The sequence below is a fragment of the Callithrix jacchus genome, chromosome 22 (assembly GCF_049354715.1).
Source record: "Callithrix jacchus isolate 240 chromosome 22, calJac240_pri, whole genome shotgun sequence".
NCBI lineage: Eukaryota > Metazoa > Chordata > Mammalia > Primates > Cebidae > Callithrix > Callithrix jacchus.
The window spans coordinates 47917373-47936334 of NC_133523.1; the positions used below are offsets into that span (position 1 = coordinate 47917373).

At 53.7% G+C, this 18962-nt stretch overlaps 1 protein-coding gene and 1 long non-coding RNA gene across 14 annotated transcripts; one reads left to right on the plus strand and one right to left on the minus strand.

The window, feature by feature from the left end:
* Nucleotides 1-1785: 1785 nt before the first annotated feature.
* On the minus strand, nt 1786-18398 carry RDH13 (retinol dehydrogenase 13). 13 transcript variants are annotated; one of them, XR_013531140.1, is made up of 9 exons: nt 13644-13816; nt 13297-13377; nt 11058-11176; nt 8649-8804; nt 5312-5416; nt 4977-5189; nt 4704-4774; nt 4021-4122; nt 1786-3117 (listed from the first exon to the last, which is right to left on the minus strand). XR_013531140.1 is itself a non-coding variant. In XM_054250096.2 (8 exons), exons 1-8 carry the CDS (start codon nt 13706-13708, stop codon nt 2873-2875), a joined length of 1086 nt encoding a protein of 361 aa, XP_054106071.1. In that variant the 5' UTR covers nt 13709-13816; the 3' UTR covers nt 1786-2872. The 13 variants fall into 13 exon arrangements, 10 of the variants coding, with proteins under 10 accessions (XP_054106071.1, XP_078217014.1, XP_035141270.1 ...); XR_013531142.1 differs by lacking the exon at nt 13297-13377 and having other exon boundaries at nt 4734-4774; XR_013531141.1 differs by lacking the exon at nt 13297-13377.
* On the plus strand, nt 5522-6748 carry LOC144580865 (uncharacterized). The gene is made up of 2 exons (XR_013531144.1): nt 5522-6007; nt 6128-6748. It is a non-coding gene; the product is annotated as an uncharacterized LOC144580865 (long non-coding RNA).
* Nucleotides 18399-18962: the final 564 nt, after the last annotated feature.

Below are 18962 nucleotides of genomic sequence, written 5' to 3' on the forward strand. Positions count from 1 at the left end.
TGAATGTACATATGGGGCCAGCCGCAGTGACGCCAAAGGGGGGGATATTGAAAACATCTTATAGCTGGGAGCAGTGGCTCATGCATGTAATCCCAGCTCTTTGGGAGGCGTAGGTGGGTGGATCACCTGAGGTCAGGAGTTCAAGACCAGCCTAACCAACATGGTAAAACCCCGTCTCTACTAAAAATACAAAAATTAGCTGGGCCTGGTGGAGCATGCCTGTAGTCCCAGCTACTCGGGAGGCTGAGGCAGAATCACTTGTACCTGGGAGGCAGAGGTTCCAGTGAGCTGAGACCCTGCCACTGCACTCCACTCTGGCCATGGAGCAAGACTCCCTCTAAAAAAAGAAAGAAAAAAAAAATCCTACAGCGGGCAGGACAAGATGCTGGAGGAAGGGGCTGTGTGCAAATATTAACCCTTTGATTGCTGGGTCCCTAGCGATAGCAGGTGGATGGTTCTTAGCTGTAGCTATTTACCAACTGGCACGGGAACACACCAGTACTGTACCCCAGGCTGCCTAAGCCCCACACGGCACCTGGTGTCAAGGCAGGTTGCGGTGCTGTGTGGGGCTTAGGCAGCCTGGGTGCAGGGTGTTTCTCAAAGTGCATGTCAGGAATGTGGAGCCCTGGACCCCTCCCAAGACCTAGGGAACCAGAATCTTACAGGTGTGACCCCCGGAATCTGCATGTTTGTTTTTTATTTTTGAGATGGAGTCTCGCTCAGTCATTCAGGCTGGAGTGCAGTGGTGCGATCTTGGTTCATTGCAACCTCTGCCCTCTGGGTTCAAGCAATTTTGCCTCAGCTCACCTAGTAGCTGGCATTACAGGCATGCACCACGCCTGGCCAGTGCTCTATACTTTTTATCACAATTTAAAAAAGGAAAGAGAGTGCTTGGGTGAGCCCTACGCACATTATTTAGAGAACCAGAGGTTTTGAGATTATCCTCAGGGCCCCCATCTGATGGGAGTGTTTCTCTAACTTGCTTTTCCATGATCTCCCAGTAAGAAATCCATACTACACACACACACACACACTCTCCTGCTGGGGGCCTAGGGTAGTCTCCTGACTCCCCGCTCCTGGTATTCACTCCCTGGAAGGTCCCCTCCTCTTCGGCTGAGCCTATAACTTGCTCCCTAGCAAGAGCATACAGCAAGCTCACACGCATAGTTGTTGGTGGGATTCTGTTTCTCCCAGTTGTTAGATGAGTCTCAGTTCCTCCCTGGCTACTCCACAGGGCCGCCCACCATGGCAGCTAGCTCTATCACAGCCAGCCATCCAGCAGGCAAGACAGAGGGCTGGCAGGGAGTTATAGCATCACAGAGCTCAGGTGGTTTTGTTGGTTTTGCCATGGAGTCTGGGTTGAAGTGCAGTGGCACGACTGCTGCTCACTGCAACCTCTGCCCCCGACTTCAAGTGATTCTCCTGCCTCAGCTGGGATTACAGGCGTGCACCACCACATCCGGCTAATTTTTGTATTTTCACTAGAGACAGCATTTCCCCCTCTTGATCAGGCTGGTCTCGAACTCTAGACCTGAGGTGATCCGCCTGCCTCAGCCTTCCACGGCACTGGGATTACAGGTGTGAGCCACCATGCCCAGCCCTACTTCTATTTTTCTACAGCTTCAGTAAGTCTTTCATTTCCCCTCCAGTCCTCCCTCCCCGGGGCTGGTGGCATCACGGCCCGCACCACTCTGCTGTGGGCTGAGCGGTAGTTCTGTGTATTGTAGGCTACTGAGCAGCTTCCTTGGCCTCCCCAATATCCCAAAGAAAAATACTGGAAAACTCTTTGTATCCCAATGACTGAGCTTTTTAGTGCCTTCTTCAGTTCTGCACCTAAGCCCAGCGCCCCTTCAGCTCACCCGACCTCCACCCAGTTTCTAACACATCAGTCTTGTAAGAGCCCCAGACTTAAGTGACTATCGCCTGTGAAAGGGGTAAGAGGAGTTTTCATCTCTAAAAAGTCTGAACTTCTGCATGGCCTGGTGCCCTGGTGATAACCTGATGTCTTGTGTCCCTAAAAGGAATAAATCCATGAGTTGTCTTTGTTCAGCGCATGGACGTTCCCGCGTACACAGAGGAAAAAATAAAACCTACGACTCTGCTGCATTTTTTTTTAAATGAGCAAGTTTCAGAGTCTGCAGTTTGGATGAGAACTGACAGGAAGGCGGGAGCCCCAGGCACTCCCAGGTCCTTGCAGCAGCTGGTGGAGTTCCCAGTCCACTCCAGGCAGAGCTTGACCTCGGATGACACGTGCTCTCTGGCCGGGATCTGGCACAGGAAGCCCTCAGCAAGCACCCCTGGCAAGGGCTGTGCACAGCCAACGGCCAGACAACAGCGTGCCACACCACGCCATCACAGGAGGGAGCAGCTGTTCTGAGCACCTCACCGCTGGAGAAACCAAGGCTCAAGAGAGGACCATGCGTGTACAACGTCCCACAGGGACCCAGGAATCCACCGAGTGTCAGACACCCTGCCCATGCTCTTCACAGAGCACCTTGGAGCCCACCCCCATGGGCACCGCTGGCTCTCCTGACATCGCCCACAAGCGCACAGAGACTGTTCCTCCTCAGCCGTACCCAGTTTAGATTCCCAGAGGAAGTATCAGATGGCCCTGCTCCCCTGCTGGCAGCAGAGCACACGGGACCAGCCAGAGCCCAGGGCAGTGCCCACCTGCAGGCCAGTCCACCGCGACCAGCAGTGCCCCCTAGAGGATGCTTCGGTTGTGGCAGCCGGCAATCCTGGGTCTCCCGGCTCAGGTGGTGCCAACACCGCCCCCTAGAGGATGCTGTGGGTGTGGCGGACAGCGGTGCTCGGTCTCGTGGCTCCATCCTGGAGCCTGTCTTCATCCTCGCTTTCAAATCTCCTTCCGAGGTTATCTGGGAAGGGGCTGCTCCCTCACAGAGGACACATGGGACGCCTCCAAGCCCACCAGGCGCGCACTTTCAGCCCAAAGCCGCCGGGCCACCTCCTCATCCTCAGCCTCGGGGGCTGGGGCCTTCTGTTTGAGTCCATCAAAGTACTTTCCGGAAACATCCGCCAGTTCCTCCGCCACGGCCAGGTATGTACTGGGCTGGGCAGCCAGCTCGGGGCTCTTGACCAGCAGCCAGAAGATGGGTCCTGCAATCAGCCCACACACACTCAGAAGTCAGGAAGCCCCACTCCCCCATCAGGGAGCTCCAGGCCCCTGGAGTCCCACAGAGCCCTCCTCCAGCCCCTTACCCTTGGCTCCCATCTGCAGTTCCCTTCCCTGGTACCGCCCTGGCAAATCCCTCCCGACCAGGGGTCACGCCAAAAGCTGCCTCCCTAAGAAGCCTTCCTGGCTTTGCCCGGGAAAATGAAAGCTCTCCTCCTTGGTCAGCCCCAGTATTCACCCTACCCCATTTCTCCTTAAATGCACCTGGCACCAGCCTCAGGTTAATTTTTGTTTCTTTTTTTTTTTTGGAACAGAAGCAGAAGAGAAGGGAAGCAGAGGGGAAAGGAAGCCGAAGTGGATAGGAAGGTGAAGGGAAGTACCAGGGAATGGAAAGGGGAGGGGGAGGGGGAGGGGACCGCAGGTGAAGGGAGTGGGAAGGGAAGGGAAAGGCTGCAACTGTTTATACAGCCTATTCTCTGGGTGGGTCACGGTGCTGGCCCTTTTCAGGAAGGCCTCGTCTCTGCAGATGAAGAAAGAGGCTGGTCGGGGGGGGGGGGGGGGGGGAGGTTACACCATTTCCCCAGGAGACACGGCTGGTGTGGGGTGAAGCTGGAGCTAACCCGAGCACAGCCTGACTCCAGGAGTCAGTTCCACGGCCTCTTCCTCTGAGACATGGTTTTCTCATCAGCCAGCAGCGCTCTGCCTGCTTCCTGGGGCTGTTGGAGGGTGGCAGGCCACATCAACACAGGAAAGGGACTCAACCTCTCTGCCTCGTATGATGCAGGGGAGGAGCAGGTATGAGGCCCCAGGGACCGTCTCTGAGGGAGGGTCCTGGGCCCTGGGGTGGAGGGCTCAGTGCAGAGACCCCAGGCTGGGAGGGGACTCACCGAGCGTGGTGCTGGAGAAGGTGGAGCCATGGATGCCCGTGTGTCTGCCCAGCTCTGTCCTGGCCACACCGGGGTGCAGGGCATTGACAGTCACGCCAGAGCCTGGGGAAAAAGAGAAGACTGAGGGAGGGGTCCTTACCTGGAAGGCTGTGGCAGCCCACACTCAGCTCTGGGGCTTCCTATAGTCAAACCCCATCGTCGCTCTTGCGCTGAAATCTTAGTAAGGTGGTCTTATCTTGCAGAGCAGCTCTGCCACGTGGCGCCTGGGGGCAGAGATTTCCTGGAGGGCTTGATAGACCCAGAACACCAGGCTCACCCAGGAGTCTGAATCAGTGGGTGGGGCTGGGATCTGAGACCAGCTCCCAGTGGGGTTGGCACTGCTGGTCCACAGACCATCTTTCAGAGGCAAGGGCCCAGGGCAGATTTCTCAGCGGACGCTGCGGGCTTTGAGGCACTGCTGGTCCACAGACCATCTTTCAGAGGCAAGGGCCCAGGGCAGATTTCTCAGCGGATGCTGCGGGCTTTGAGGGGTGAGGGGCTGTCCTGTGTGCTGCAGGACACTGAACAGCATGTGGGCCTTTACCCTCCAGATGCCCAGAGCAATCTCTCCCCGACCCAGCTGTGGTTACTGTGCCTCCAGGTATGACAATTCCAGGCCAGAAGTGCTCCTGGCTGAGACTCACTGGCTGGAGCCAGAAGGCTGGGCTGCCTACCGAATGCAGGGAAGGACACTGATCCAGGCAGACTAGGCCACCTGGAATGAATGAACAATCATCAGAACAACGATCGATTAGTTACGTCTGCTTCAGGCACCAGAAGCAGGCAGGGTGGTCCCTATGCTCTGTTTTAGCCCACTCTGTTCTAGAGCCACAGCCTGGCCTCCGCCCAGCCCAGGATCACCGAAGGGCTGCTCTGGGCTCAAAGTAAAGAGGGAGGCCGAGCCTAGCGCCCCATACCTTGCAGCCGCCGGCTCAGCTCCTTGGTGAAGAGGACGACGGCCAGCTTGCTCTGGCTGTAGGCGGCTTTGGGGTCATACTTCCTCGTCTGCCAGTTCAGGTCATCAAAGTCTATGTGCCCAGCAATGTGGGCCAAGGACGAGAGGTTGATGATCCGGGAAGGGGCTGAGGCTTTCAGCTTGTCCAGCAGCAAGTTTGTCAAGAGAAAGTGGCCTGGGTTAAAGGGTGACAAGGTCACTTTTGGTCGGGCACGGTGGCTTACGCCTGTAATCCCAGCACTTCGGGAGGGGGAGGATGGCTTGAGCCCACGGTGTGGCCCCCTGCCCAGGACTCACCCAGGTGGTTAACGCCAAACTGCATCTCAAAGCCGTCCTCCGTGGTCCAGTGGGGGCACCGCATCACGGCCGCGTTGTTGACTAGAATGTCCACTCGCTCCTCCTCTAGAAGACGGGTGGGGAAGGAGACCTCAGGGTGAGGACAGACCCCGGCCTGAGGCACAGTAGAAACGTTCCGGAGCCCGTGAAGGTGGCCCCTGCTGGAAACAGGCTGTGCAGAAGCGGCCACATTAGGGTGAGGCCTAATCCAATGACTGGTGTCCGGTTTGTTTGTTTAGTGAGACAGTTTCACTCTTGTCACCCATGCCCGTAATCCCAGCTACTCAGGAGGCTGAGGCAGGAGAATCGCTTGAACACGCAAGGCGGAGATCATAGCCGAGATTACAGGCACATGCCACCACACCCAGCTAATTTATTTTTTTTGTAGCCATGGGGTTTTCACCATGTTGGTCAGGCTGGTCTCAAATTCCTGACCTCAGCTCATCTGCCCGCCTCGGCCTCCCAAAGTGCTGGAATTCTAGATGTGAGCCAGCACCCGGCCTGGTGACCTTACAGGAAGGGAAAACAGACGGAGACACGGACAAGAGAGGTGTGGGCGACTGCACTGGAAGTGGAGGAGGCTGGGAGGATTACAGCCCGGCTCACAGGAACACAGCCCCAGAGACACCCAGATTCCAACTGCTGGCTTCCAGAACGGTGAGGGAATGCGCTTCCGAGGGTGGAAGCCCCTGGGTTTGCGGTACACGGTTACAGCAGCCCCAGGACACACACACACCCTGCACACCTCCATGGAAGCCCTGGGACTCTTTCCTGCAGGTTCTCAGGCGCTGGTTTCATTCCCAAACCTGCCACCTCACTCGCACAAGCAACCACAGGGCACACAGACGGAGCCTCAGTTTCCACAGCACCTTCCTCCCTGTGCCACTGGGTTCAGGTTCCATAACGAAGTGCCAGTGCCACAGACAGGTGGGTGAAAACCTCAGACCCGGCCGGGCATGGTGGCTCACGCCTGTGATCCCAGCAGTTTGGGAGGGCGAGGCAGGTGGATCACCTGAGGTCAGGAGTTTGAGACCAGCATGGCCAACACAGTGAAGCCCCGTCTCTACCAAAAACACAAAATTAGCCGGGCATGGTGGCTCACGCCTGTGATCCCAGCAGTTTGGGAGGGCGAGGCAGGTGGATCACCTGAGGTCAGGAGTTTGAGACCAGCATGGCCAACACAGTGAAGCCCCGTCTCTACCAAAAACACAAAATTAGCCTGGCATGGTGGTGCACGCCTGTGATCCCAGCTACTACATTGGCTGAGGCAGGAGAATTTATGCTTGAACCCAGAAGGCAGAAGCTGCAGTGAGCCAAGATCACACCACTGCACTCCACCCTGGGTGACAGAGTGAGATTCCGTCTCAGGAAAAATAAAAACGTTACACCCACCTCTAAGGCATCACCCTCTCCCTGTTCTTTGTGATCTTACCACAGCGCCTCTCGCCTACTCCACAACATCCACAGTGCGCTCCCTCTTAATCCCCAAGGGCACAGGAGGGGACTCAACACGTGTGAATGAGTGAGCGCCTGCGCCTGCCTCCCTACAGCTGTGAGTGGCACGAGGACAGCTTTAGTTCATCTCACACCTCCAGCACCTGGGTCAGGTCTCAGATCACGTTTGCTAAATAAATGAGGTCCCACAACACCCCATTCTTCGTCCACTTACTGAGCAGGGCACATCGACTCTGACCAAGAAAGCTTTGGCCCTTTCCAGTGCCAGACAAGGAAACAAAGGGGTCGGGCACGGTGCTCATGCCTATAATCGACCAGCCTGGCCAAAACAGCAAAACCCATCTCTACTAAAAACACAAAAATCAGCTGCGCGTGGTGGTGGGCGCCTGTGAGCCCAGCTACTCGGAAGGCTGAGGCAGGAGAATTGCTCAAACTCAAGAGGTGGACGCTGCGGTGAGCAGAGATCACGCCACTGCACTCCAGCCTGGACAGCAGCAGCAAAACTCCATCTCAAAAATAAAATAATAATGTCTGATGTATTCTTGAGCCTATTTAAGATGAACAAGGATAGAAAAGCTATATGGTCACTGGTACTGAACTCCTGACCTCGAGGGATCCAACCACCTCAGCCTCCCAAAATGCTGGCATTACAAGCGTGAGCCACTGCGCCCAACCAGTCCTGTCGTCTTTGCACTGCAGTATTTTATAAATGCCCCATAACAGACACTTATTTCTTTAACCATGGTGGGGAAGACACTGGATCCATAAGCACTTAATAAGGCCGGGCGCGGTGGCTCAAGCCTGTAATCCCAGCAATTTGGGTGGATCAGTTGAGCCCAGGAGTTTGAGACCAGCCTGAGCAACATAGTGAAACCCAACTCTACAAAAAAAATTTTTTTAAAATTAGCTGTGTGTGGTGGCATAAGCCTGTACACCCAGCTACTTGGGAGGCTGAACTGGGAGGATCACTTGAGCCCAGCAGGTTGAGACTGCAGTGAGCCCTGACTGCACCTCCAGCCTGGGTGACAGAGCAAGACCCTGTCTCAAAAACAAAAAATTTAGCCAGGTTCGGTGGCTTCTATCTATAGCCCCAGCTACTCAGGAGGCTGAGGCAGGAGGATCGCTTGAGCCCAGGAGATCAAGGCTGCAGGGAGCTGTGTCTGTGCCACTGCACTCTAGCCTGGGTGACAGAGACAGACCCTGCCTCAAAAAAACTAATTATTCAGACCGGGTATGGTGGTTCATGCCTGAAATCCCAGCACTTCAGCACTTTGGGAGGCCAAGGCAGGAGGACCACCTGAGGTCAGGAATTTGAGAGTAGCCTGAACAACGTGGAGAAACCCCATCTCTACTAAAAATACAAGAAATTAGCTAGGTGTGGTGGCACATAACTGTAGTCCCAGCTACTCGGAAGGCTGAGGCAGGAGAATCACTTGAACCCAGGAGGCAGAGGTTGCAGTGAGCTGAGATCATGCCATTGCACTCCAGCCTGGGCAACAGAACAAGATTCCGTCTCAAAAATAGCTGGGCGCGGTGGCTCATGCCTGTAATCCTAGCACTTTGGGAGGCCGAGGTGGGTGGATCAGCAGAGGTCAGGAGTTCAAGACCAGCCTGGCCATCATGGTGAAACCCCATCTTTAAAAAAAAAATACATAATAAATAAAAAATGAAAATAGTCATAGCTTGCAGGCTGTACAAAAAAAAGGCAGCCACTGGATTTGGCCCCTGGGCCACAGTTCACCAAAACTAAGCTCTAAAGCTTACTCGGTTCATTCACTCCTCAGAGCCTGCCCCCGGGAGCCGCCCATCCAGACCTCATCGCACAAGGCCAATGTTCTCCTACCTTCACTGATCTTCGCTGCAAACTCCCTGATGGACTTGAGGGAGGCCAGGTCCAGGTGCCGGGCATTCACATGGTGATTGAGGGTCTCCCGGCGGATGGCTCTGGCCGCCGCCTCACACTTCTCCATGTCTCGGCAGGCCAGGATGACGTTGCCTCCTGAAAACCCGGGATAGAAAAAGGTTTATGTTAACAACCCACTCCTAGATACTGACCCTGGAGAAATGAAAACATTTTTACACAAAACACGTCTACACAAAAGCACATGCACCAATGTTCGCATGGCGTTCTTCACAGAAGCCAGAAGGTAGAAACCAATGTCCATCCGTGGGTAAAGAGATAACAACATGGTCCCTCAGAGGGGCAGAATATTACACAGCTGTGAAAAGGAGTGGAGCACTGACTCAGGCTACAGCAAGGAAGACCTCAGAAACTCTGCTCAGGAAGAGAAAGCAGACACAAGGCCACGTAGTGGACAATCCCATTTACAGGAATTCTGTTCACACGATTTCACGCATATGAAATGCCCAGAATAAGCAAATCCACAGAGAAAGAAAATAGATTATTGGTTTCCCAGGGCTGTGGGGAGAAGGAATTGCAGCTTGGTAGTTAAAAGCAACGTTTAACAAATGTTCTAGGGTTGATTTGAAAGACGGCTGCATCGCTGACTACACTAAACATCACCGAACTGGCCGGACACGGTGGCTCACACCTGTCATCCCAGCACTTTGGGAGGCTGAGGCAAGAGGATTGTTTTTCCTTTTTTTTCTTGAGACGGGGTCTCTCTCTCTGCTGTCCAGGCTGGAGTGCAGTGGTGCGATCTCGGCTCACTGCAACCTCCACCTCCAGGGTTCAAGTGATTCTCCTGCCTTAGCATCCTAAGTAGCTGGGGTTACAGGTGCCCACCACCTCACCCAGCTAATTTTTTTTGCATTTTAAGTAGAGACAGGGGTTTCACCATGTTAGCCCAGCTAGTCTCAAACTCCTGACCTCAGGTGATCGGCTCCTCAGCCTCCCAAACCGCTTGGGTTACAAATACCCGACAGCACCTAGCCTCCATTTTTTTGTTGTTGTTGTAAAATTACAATCACTTAAAATTTACTGTTTCAACACCCCCCTTTTCTTTCTTGGGAGTCAAAGTCACACTGCTGCTCAGGTTGGAATGCAGTGGTGCCATCCTAGCTCATTCAGCCTTGAAGTCCTGGGCTCAAGTGACCTGGGACTACAGGCACCATCTGGCTAATTTGGGGGTGGGGGGCGCAGAGAGATGGGGTCTTCCTATGTTGTCCAGGCTGGTCTGGAACTCCTGGCCTAAAGTGATTCTCCTGCATCAGCCTCCAAAAGTGCTGGAATTATAGATGTGAGCCACCTTACCCATTTTTATGTATCCAGTTCATTGGTACTGAAAACATGCATGGCCGGGCGTGGTGGCTCAGCCTGTCATCCCAGCACTTTCGGAGGCCAAGGCGGGTGGATCACCTGAGGTCGGGAGTTTGAGACCAGCCTGACCAACATGGAGAAACCCCATCTCTACTAAAAATACAAAATTAGCTGGGTGTGGTGGTGCATGCCTGTAATCCCAGCTACTTGGGAAGCTGAGGCAGGAGAATTGCTTGAACCTGAGAGGCAGAGGTTGCAGCAAGCTGAGATGGTGCCACTGTACCCCAGCCTGGGCAACAAGAGCAAAAATCCATCTCAAACAAAAAAAATCATAATGTACAACCAACACGACTACCCGTCTCTAGAACGTTTTCATCTTCCCAAACTAAAATTCTGTGTCTATTAAACAATAACTCCCCATTCTCCCCTCCCCACCCCTGGCAAGCACCAAACTCCTCTATGAATTTAACTCTAGGTAGCTCATAAGTGGAATCACACAGTATTTGTTCTTCTGTGGAATGGCTTATTTCACTTAGTGTCATGTCCTCAAGGTCCATCCGTTAGAATGCCCCTCCGGCCAGGCGTGGTGGCTCACACCTGTAATCCTTGCACTTTGGAAGGCCAAGGCCAGTGGATCACCTGAGGTCGGGAGTTCGAGACCAGCCTGATCAACATGGAGAAACCCTGTCTCTACTAAAAATACAAAATTAGCCGGGCATGGTGACACATGCCTGTAGTCCCAGCTACTGGGGAGGCTGAGGCAGGAGAAATCACTTGAACCCGGGAGGCGGAGGTTGTGGTGAGCTGAGATGGCGCCATTGCACTCCAGCCTGGGCAACAAGAGCAAAACTCCACCTCAAAGAAAAGAAAAGAATGCCCTTCCTTTTGCAGGCTGAATCATGTTCCACTGTCTGCAGACTCCACGTGTGCTTCTCTGTTCATCTGTGATGGGTGCCTGGGTTGCTGGACCGTGAATCATGCTGCATGGGTGTGCAAATATCTCTCCGCGAGCCAAAGCAGGGGAGAGTTTACCTCTTTTCGCCAGTTCAAAGGCGGTCTGCTTCCCTATGCCCGTGTTGGCGCCCGTCACGATGACCGTCTTCCCAGGGATGGTGGCCTTGCTGGGGCAAACCCCACCGGCAACATTGTCCCTGAGCGCGGGAAGGGGCACAGTCAGTCCTGTCTGCCCACTCTCACCCCACGTGCCCCTGACTGAGTGATCTCTGACAAACCCGTATGAGCTCACTCCCGCCCCCCAACTGAAAAACAGATGTCATCACATCACACAGTGGGATCTCTGTCCTGTTCTCCACGTTGGTCAGGCTGGTCTCGAACTCTTGACCTCAGGTGATCTGTCCGCCTTGGCCTCCCAAAGTGCTGGGATCACAGGTGTGAGCCACTGCACCCGGTGACCATCGTTATTTTATAAACACCTACTGCATGAGATTCCCAGCCCGGCAAGTAATCCCAGCACTTTGGGAGTCAGAGGCAGGCAGATCACTTGAGGTCAGGAGTTCAAGACCAGCCTGGCAAACATGGTGAGACGCAGTCTCTACTAAAAATACAAAAATTGGCCAGGCATGGTGTGGGGCACCTGTAATCACAGCTACTCAGGAGGCTGAAGCACAACCAGAAAGCGGAGGCTGCAGTGAGTCAAAATGGCGCCAGCCTGAGTGACAGAGTAAGACTCCACCTCAAAAATCTTAACATTTAAAATGCCCACTGCATGAGATTCCCATGGCTGCTGTACACATTACCACAAACTCAGTGACTTAAAACCACATAAATACATTCTTCTACAGTTCTACAGGTCAAGAGTCCAAAATAGGTCTCACTGTAATAAATCAAGGAATTGGCAGAGTCACGTCCCTTCTGGAGGTTCTAGCGGAGAATCCATTTCCAGCTCCTACAGGCTGCCACATCCCTCCACTCTTGGCCCCTCTCCATCTTGAAACTGATCATCCCTGGAACCTCTCCTTCTGGCTTCCTCCTGCCCTCTGACTGAGCCTCCTGCTCCCTCACATAAGGACCTTATAAGACTACAAAGTAGGCCGTGCACGGTGGCTCACACCTGTAATCCCAGCACTTTGGGAGGCCGAGGTGGGAGGATCGCTTGAGGTCCGGAGTTTGAGACCAAAATGCTGACAGCCCACTTCTCCTAAAAATACAAAAATTGGGCCGGGCTCAGTGGCTCACGCCTGTAATCCCAGCACTTTGGGAGGTTGAGGCCAGTGGATCACCTGAGGTCAGGAGTTCAGGACCAGCCTGTCCAACATGGTAAGGCCCCGTCTCTAGTAAATATACAAAAATTAGCTGGGCGTGGTGGTGGGCGCCTGTAATCTCAGTTACTCAAGAGGCTGAGGCAGGAGAATTGCTTGAACCCAGGAGGTAGAGGCTGCAGTGAGCTGAGATCGCGCCACTGCACTCCAGCCTGGGCAACAACAGCAAAACTTCATCTAAAATAATTAGCAGGGCATAGTGATACACACCTGTAGACTCAGCTATTCGGGAGGCTGAGGTAGGAAGATCACCTGAGCCCAGGGAGGTTGAGACTGCAGTGAGCTGTGACAGCGTGACTGCATTCCAGCCTGAGCGACAGAGAGACCCTGTCTCAAAAGGAAAAAAAAAGCCTACATGATAATCATAAGGTCCTTCACTTAACACATCAGCAAGACCCTCTGATGCTCGAGGTAATGTAGTCACGAGTACCAGGACTGGGACGTGGACACCTCTCCAGAGCCGTGACTCTGCCCACCACACCCATGTCCCACGGAGGCTAATGCTGGAAATACACAATATCCAGCAACAGGGGGCTGAGCAGATCAGCAGCACAGCCCACAGGAGACACAAACTGCAGGACACACAGTGGCCACCCGCCACTGAGGCTTATTTTTAAATAAGTCGCCCTGGCCAGGCGCGGTGGCCCACGCCTGTAATCCCAGCACTTTGGGAAGCCGAGGCAGGCGAATCACGATGTCAGGAGTTCGAGACCAGCCTGACCAACATGGTAAAACGCCGTCTCTAGTGAAAATACAAAAATTAGCCAGGCGTCGTGGCAGAGGCCTGTAGTCCCAGCTATTCAGGAGAATGAGGCAGAAAAACCGATTTAACCTGGGAGGGTCGGAGGTTGCAGTGACCGGAGATCGTGCCACTGCACTCCACCTGGGTGACAGAACAAGACTCCGTCTCAAAAAAAAAAAAAAAAAATTAGCCGGGCGTGGTGGCGCACCTGTGGTCTCAGCTCCTGGGGACGCTAAGGTGGGAGGATCACCTGAATCCAGGTGGGCAAAGCTGCCGAGACCGCGCCACTGCACTCCAGCCTGGGTGACAGAGCCAGATTCTGCCTCTAAAACTAAATGAACAAATAAATAATAAAGAGTTTAAAAGTCTGAAAGGAAAGCAACATTTACAAGGGCCCAGGCTCGCCCTTCCCTCCGAGTGACCTTGCGCCGTGACCCGGCCGGCCCGAGCGCAGGTTTGTCCCATTCCCGCAGGCAGCGCGGGTCGGGAGCTGCAGAAGCTGCACCTGGGTGCGAGGGGCGGGGGTCTCCGCCGCCTTCCCTGCCCCTGCGCTGGGGGCCCGCCGCGACCGCGCACGCGGGGCTAGAATGTACTCACTTGAGCAGCACGGCGCCGCCTACGACGGTGCCCAGCGCCGACAGCGGCAGCAGGTAGCGGTTCATGCCGGGCCCGGGACGGGGGTCAGTGGTCAGCGCGGAGCCGACTTCAGACCCGCCGCCCGGGCAGCTCCGGGAAGAACGCGAGACGCAGCCAAGCACAAGGGGAAGCGCAGGCGCAGTGGGGCCCACGCGTTCCGGAAGTGGGCTGCGAGGGGCGTGGCAAGGGCAGAGTGGGCGGGGATCCCAAGGGCGAGACCTATGAGCATCGGCCCTGAGCGCAGTCACAGCTGGGAGTGGCGGTTTCAGGAGCATGTGGGCGTGGCCGTGTCCGAGGGCGGGGCCTACGGTTCGCTCGAACGGCGTCACATTTGCCGCACCGTTTAAGGCGCTCCGCAGCTCTGTAGTGACAGAGGTTCGAATCCCACCACTGTTAATTCCAGACTGCGACCCTCTGTGTGTCTTTCAAATATGTCAGCCTATTTCTTCATCTGGAAATGTGTGCTTACCTTCTTCATAGACTTTTGGGGATAATTTGGGAATCTCCATGCTCAGAAACAAGGATCTGGTAGCCTGTGGGTACCCAAGCTTCTGGGGCAGCTCGGATCCTGGACTCCTTGTCTGAGGGAGTTGAGGACTGGGGCCTGGACTCCTGAGTCTGAAGGAAGAGGAGCTGAGGTCCTGGACTTCTGGGTCCAAGGGAGGAGAGGCCAGGTGTCAGGACTCCTGGGCCTGAGGGAGGAGAGGCTGAGGGCCCGATTCATTCCCACATTCTCAGAATCTCATCCCAATGTCTGAGCCTGTACAGAGACGTCTTCCTGAACTCTGCCTAAACTTTTTTTTTTTTTTTTTTTTGAAATGGAGTTTCCCTTTTGTGGCCAAGGCTGGAGTGCAATGGCACGATCTTGGCTCATTGCAACCTCCACCTCCCGAGTGCAAGCAGTTCTCCTGCCTCAGCCTCCCAAGTTGCTGGAATTACAGGCATGTGCCACCACACCAGGCTAATTTTGTATTTTTCGTAGAGACGGGATTTCTCCATATTGGTGAGGCTGGTCTCGAACTCCCGACCTCAGGTGATCCGCCTACCTCACCTGCCCAAAGTGCTGGGCTTAAAGACATGAGCCACCGTGCCCAGCTGAACTACCTTTCTTTGAGTATCGCAGACACTCCCGCACTTACCTGTCCATGTTTGTTACCCCCCCCCCAAACCGGGATGCACCTCTGGGCACCTGCTTTCCCTTGCACTGCTCAGAGCAAGCATATTTGATCACCACCTCCTACCCCTGACAGTGTCTGAGGCCCCAGAAGCAGATGCCGCTGGAAACGGAAGAATTCGACCCAAGTCGCTCTGACCAGGAGTAAGTTTTCTTCCCCCTCATATGAACTGTCATCTTCTTACAGGAGTCCTGCCATAATGGAGATTACTCAGGCAGAAAGAGCTATTTTAAGACCTTAGTCCTATAGTCCTTCAGCTCTCACCACCTCAAACAAAAATTAAACCAGTTACACGATAACAAACACGGTGTGATTTCACTTCTATACGGTACTTGGAGGAGTCAAATTCATAGAGACAGAAAACAGAGCAGTGGTTGCCAGGGGCTGGTGATGAGATTGGGAAGTTGTAGGTTTTTGTTGCTGTTGTTGTTTTGAGACAGAGTCTCGCTGTGTTGCCCAGGCTGGAGGGCAGCAGCACAATCTCAGCTCACTGCAAACTCCACCTCCCGGGTTCAAGCAATTCTCCTACCTTGGCCTCTGAGTAGTGGGATTACAGGAGCACAGCACCACACCTGGCTAATTTTTGTATTTTTAGTAGAGATGGGGTTTCACCATGTTGGCCAGGCTGGTCTCAAACTCCTGACGTCAGGTGATCCACCCACCTCAGCCTTCCAAAGTGCTGGGATTACAGGCGTGAGCCACTGTGGCCAGCCCCCTGTCATTGAATTTGGAAGGATGACATGAAGTCATCCATAACAAGGACTTAATCCATAGTAAGTGCCAGATCATTGCTGGCTGTTAACACTGTTATCACAAAGAGAACAATTTGTGCAAATTTGTCCTCTGAGGACCTCCTCCTACCTGACTCCCAGACACACCCAAGGGAGTTAAAACATCTATTTGGATTCCCCGTGGGCTGTCCACCCCTTCACCATTTTTCTCGTTAACAAATTCCTGATCAGCATTAGGTGCTGTCCCGGGTCCTGAAAGGATTCTCCCACAATGCCCTTTGCTTTCCGCATCAGAGGGTTTATGGCACCCAGTTCTCATTCTCATTCTCTCTGTATTTGATCACCACCTCCTACCCCTGACAGTGTCTGAGGCCCCAGAAGCAGATGCCGCTGGAAACGGAAGAATTCGACCCAAGTCGCTCTGACCAGGAGTAAGTCTCTCTCTCTCCCTCTCTTTCTATTCCTCTCTCTCCGTCTCTCTTTTCCTCTCACTTCTCTCTCCCTCTCACCCTCTATCTCATCTCTCTCCCCATCTCACCCCTCTCCGCCTTCCTCTTTCTCTCTCCTTTCTTCCTCTCTTCTTGTCTCTCCTCTCTCTCTCCCTCTCCCCCCAACTCTCTCTCCCTACACCCATCTTGAGAGCCCTTAGCAGTGTAAGATGAGTTTAGCTACCCCAAAGCTCTGTCGAGATAAGAACGGGGGCCAAGGAGCTCCAGCTGTCCCAGACTCTGTCTTTCCAGCTCAGGCACCTCTCCAGCTTCTTCCAGAGCCATCACCAAAGGGCGCGCAGATAAGCGACCTCCACCAAGCCCTGTGCATACAGTAGATTATTGAGCAAAATAAATATGGTCCTTGTCTGAAGCCACTGGGTTTTAGAATAATTTGTTACATGCCTGTAGTAACTACAATGATTTCTCCGGGTTTTTTAACTTTTATTTTTTGAGATGGAGTTTTGTTCTTGTCACCCAGGCTGGAGTGCAGTGGTGCCATCTCGGCTCACTGCAACCTCTGCCTCCCAGGTTCAAGTGATTCTCCTGCCTCAGCCTCCTGAGTAGCTGGGACTACAGCTGCCCGCCACCATGTCCGGCTAATTTTTTGTATTTTTAGTAGAGACAGGGTTTCTCCATGTTGGCCAAGATGGTCTCAATCTCTTGACTTCATGATCTGCCCACCTCGGCCTCCCAAAGTGCTGGGATTACAGGCGTGAGCCACTGCGCCCGGCCCCACCCCCCAGGCCCTGGGCTAATCACTCTCCTTGCCTTATTGCACCAACCCTCCTACCAGGCCTTTACGTAGGTACTAGGATTTATGCCCATTTGAAAGAGGAAGACACCTGGCCGGGTGCGGTGCCTAGAATCCCAGCATTTTGGGAGGCCGAGGCGGGCAGATCACGAGGTCAGGAGTTCAAGACCAGCCTGGCCAGTAGAGATAGTGAAATCCCATCTCTACTAAAAATACAAAAATTAGCCAGGCATAGCGGCAGGCACTTGTAGTCCTGGCTACTCAGGAGGCTGAGGCAGGAGAATCGCTTGCAGTGAGCTGAGATCGATCACACTATCGCACTCCAGCCTGGGTGAGAGAGATTCTGTCTCAAAAAAAAGAAAGAGGAATGACTCATGCCTATAATCCCAACACTTTGGGAGGCCGAGGTGGGCAGATCGTGAGGTCAAGAGATCAAGACCATCCTGGACAACATGGCGAAACCCTGTCTCTATTAAAAATACAAAAATTAGCTGGGCATGGTGGTGCGTGCCTGTAGTCCCAGCTACTCAGGAGGCTGAGGCAGGAGAATCGCTTGAACCCGGGAGGTGGAGGTTGCAGTGAGCTGAGATCATGCCACTGCACTTTAGTAGCCTGGTGACGGAGCAAGACTCAGTCTCAAAAAAGAAAATGTGTTCCAGCTGAGGAATAAATGAAAAGTAAAAAAAAAAAAAAAAGAAAGAAAATGTGGGACATATACAACATGGAATACTACACAGCCATAAAAAACGATGAGTTTGTGTCCTTTGTAGGGACTTGGATGAATCTGGAAACCATCATTCACAGCAAACTGACACAAGAACAAAAAACCAAACTCTGAATGCCCTCACTCATAGGCTGATGTTGAACAATGAGAACACGTGGACTCAGGGAGAGGAGCGTCACACATTGGGGGCAGTTGCGGGGGGCGCCTAGGGGAGAGACAGCGGGGGGTGGGAAGGGTGGGGAGGGATAACATGAGGAGAAATGCTGAATATAGTATGCACCTATGCAAAAACCCTGCATGACCTGCACATGTACCCCAGAACCTAAAGTAAAATTAAACTAGAAAGAAAAACCAAAGAAAGAGGAAGACCCTGGGGTTCAGGGAGCGGAGAGTGACGTCACTGGCTCCAACCCAGGATGCAAAGTCAAGTCTGTCTGGGGTCCTGGCCCCATCACCACTCCCTTGACCCAGCCCCCACAGACCTGGGAAGGAGCCAGGCTCCTCCAGTTTCAGGACGGGGCTGCCCAAACCGCCCTGCCAGGATCCCTCCCAGAGAACAAACAGCTCCCGCCCGGCGACAGCCTCCCTCCTCCACCGCCTCCTCCTCCTCCTGCCAGGCCGGTTCCCAGACCCACCCTCCCTCTCCCCGCACCCTCGCCAGGGCTGGCTGGTCTCAGAGGAACGCCTAGGAAAAACCCACCCAAACCCCTTTCAGTTAGGAAGGGGACACACCTGGGCTTCCTGAACGCTGCCGATGAGACCTCTCTCATCGCAGTTAGAGCTGCCAGACAATCTGGGAACCCTAGAAACTGAGGCTTGGGCCAGCCCATTAGAGTCAGCACTCAGCCACCCTTCCGGCTGCTGCCGCCAGTGCTGTCACCATCAGCGTGACTGTCACACACCTCACTTCCTGCGGCCAGCCGCACCCCTGCAGATTTAACCCGCCAGCCTCCCCAAGGTCTCCTTCGCCTGAAATCCTCTCCGCATTCCTGGCTTCTCAAAATTCAGGTCAAAGCTCAGATGCCACCTCCTCCCCTGACCACCCTCCCTGAAGTGGCTGCACCTGCCTGCTCCTAGTCACTCCATCCCTTCACCTCTGTTCTGTTTCCTCCACAGCGTTTACCACAGTCTGAAAGTCTTATTCATGTAGGTGTCTACCTTTTATCTCCCACCACACCCAGTAGGATGACAGTATCACAAAGGCTGGGGTTTCATCTGTCTCCTCCTCCTCTTAAAACATGCTTGGCGTGTGGTAGGTGCTTAAGTATTTGCTACTACGTCACTTTGGGATTTTGAATAGAACACTCCCAATGCTTAGAATGTCAATCTTTGCTTCACTGTCCTTGGCAAACTCCTATTCATCCTATGAAACCCCATCAATTTATCCCTTAATCAGAAAAGGCTCCTG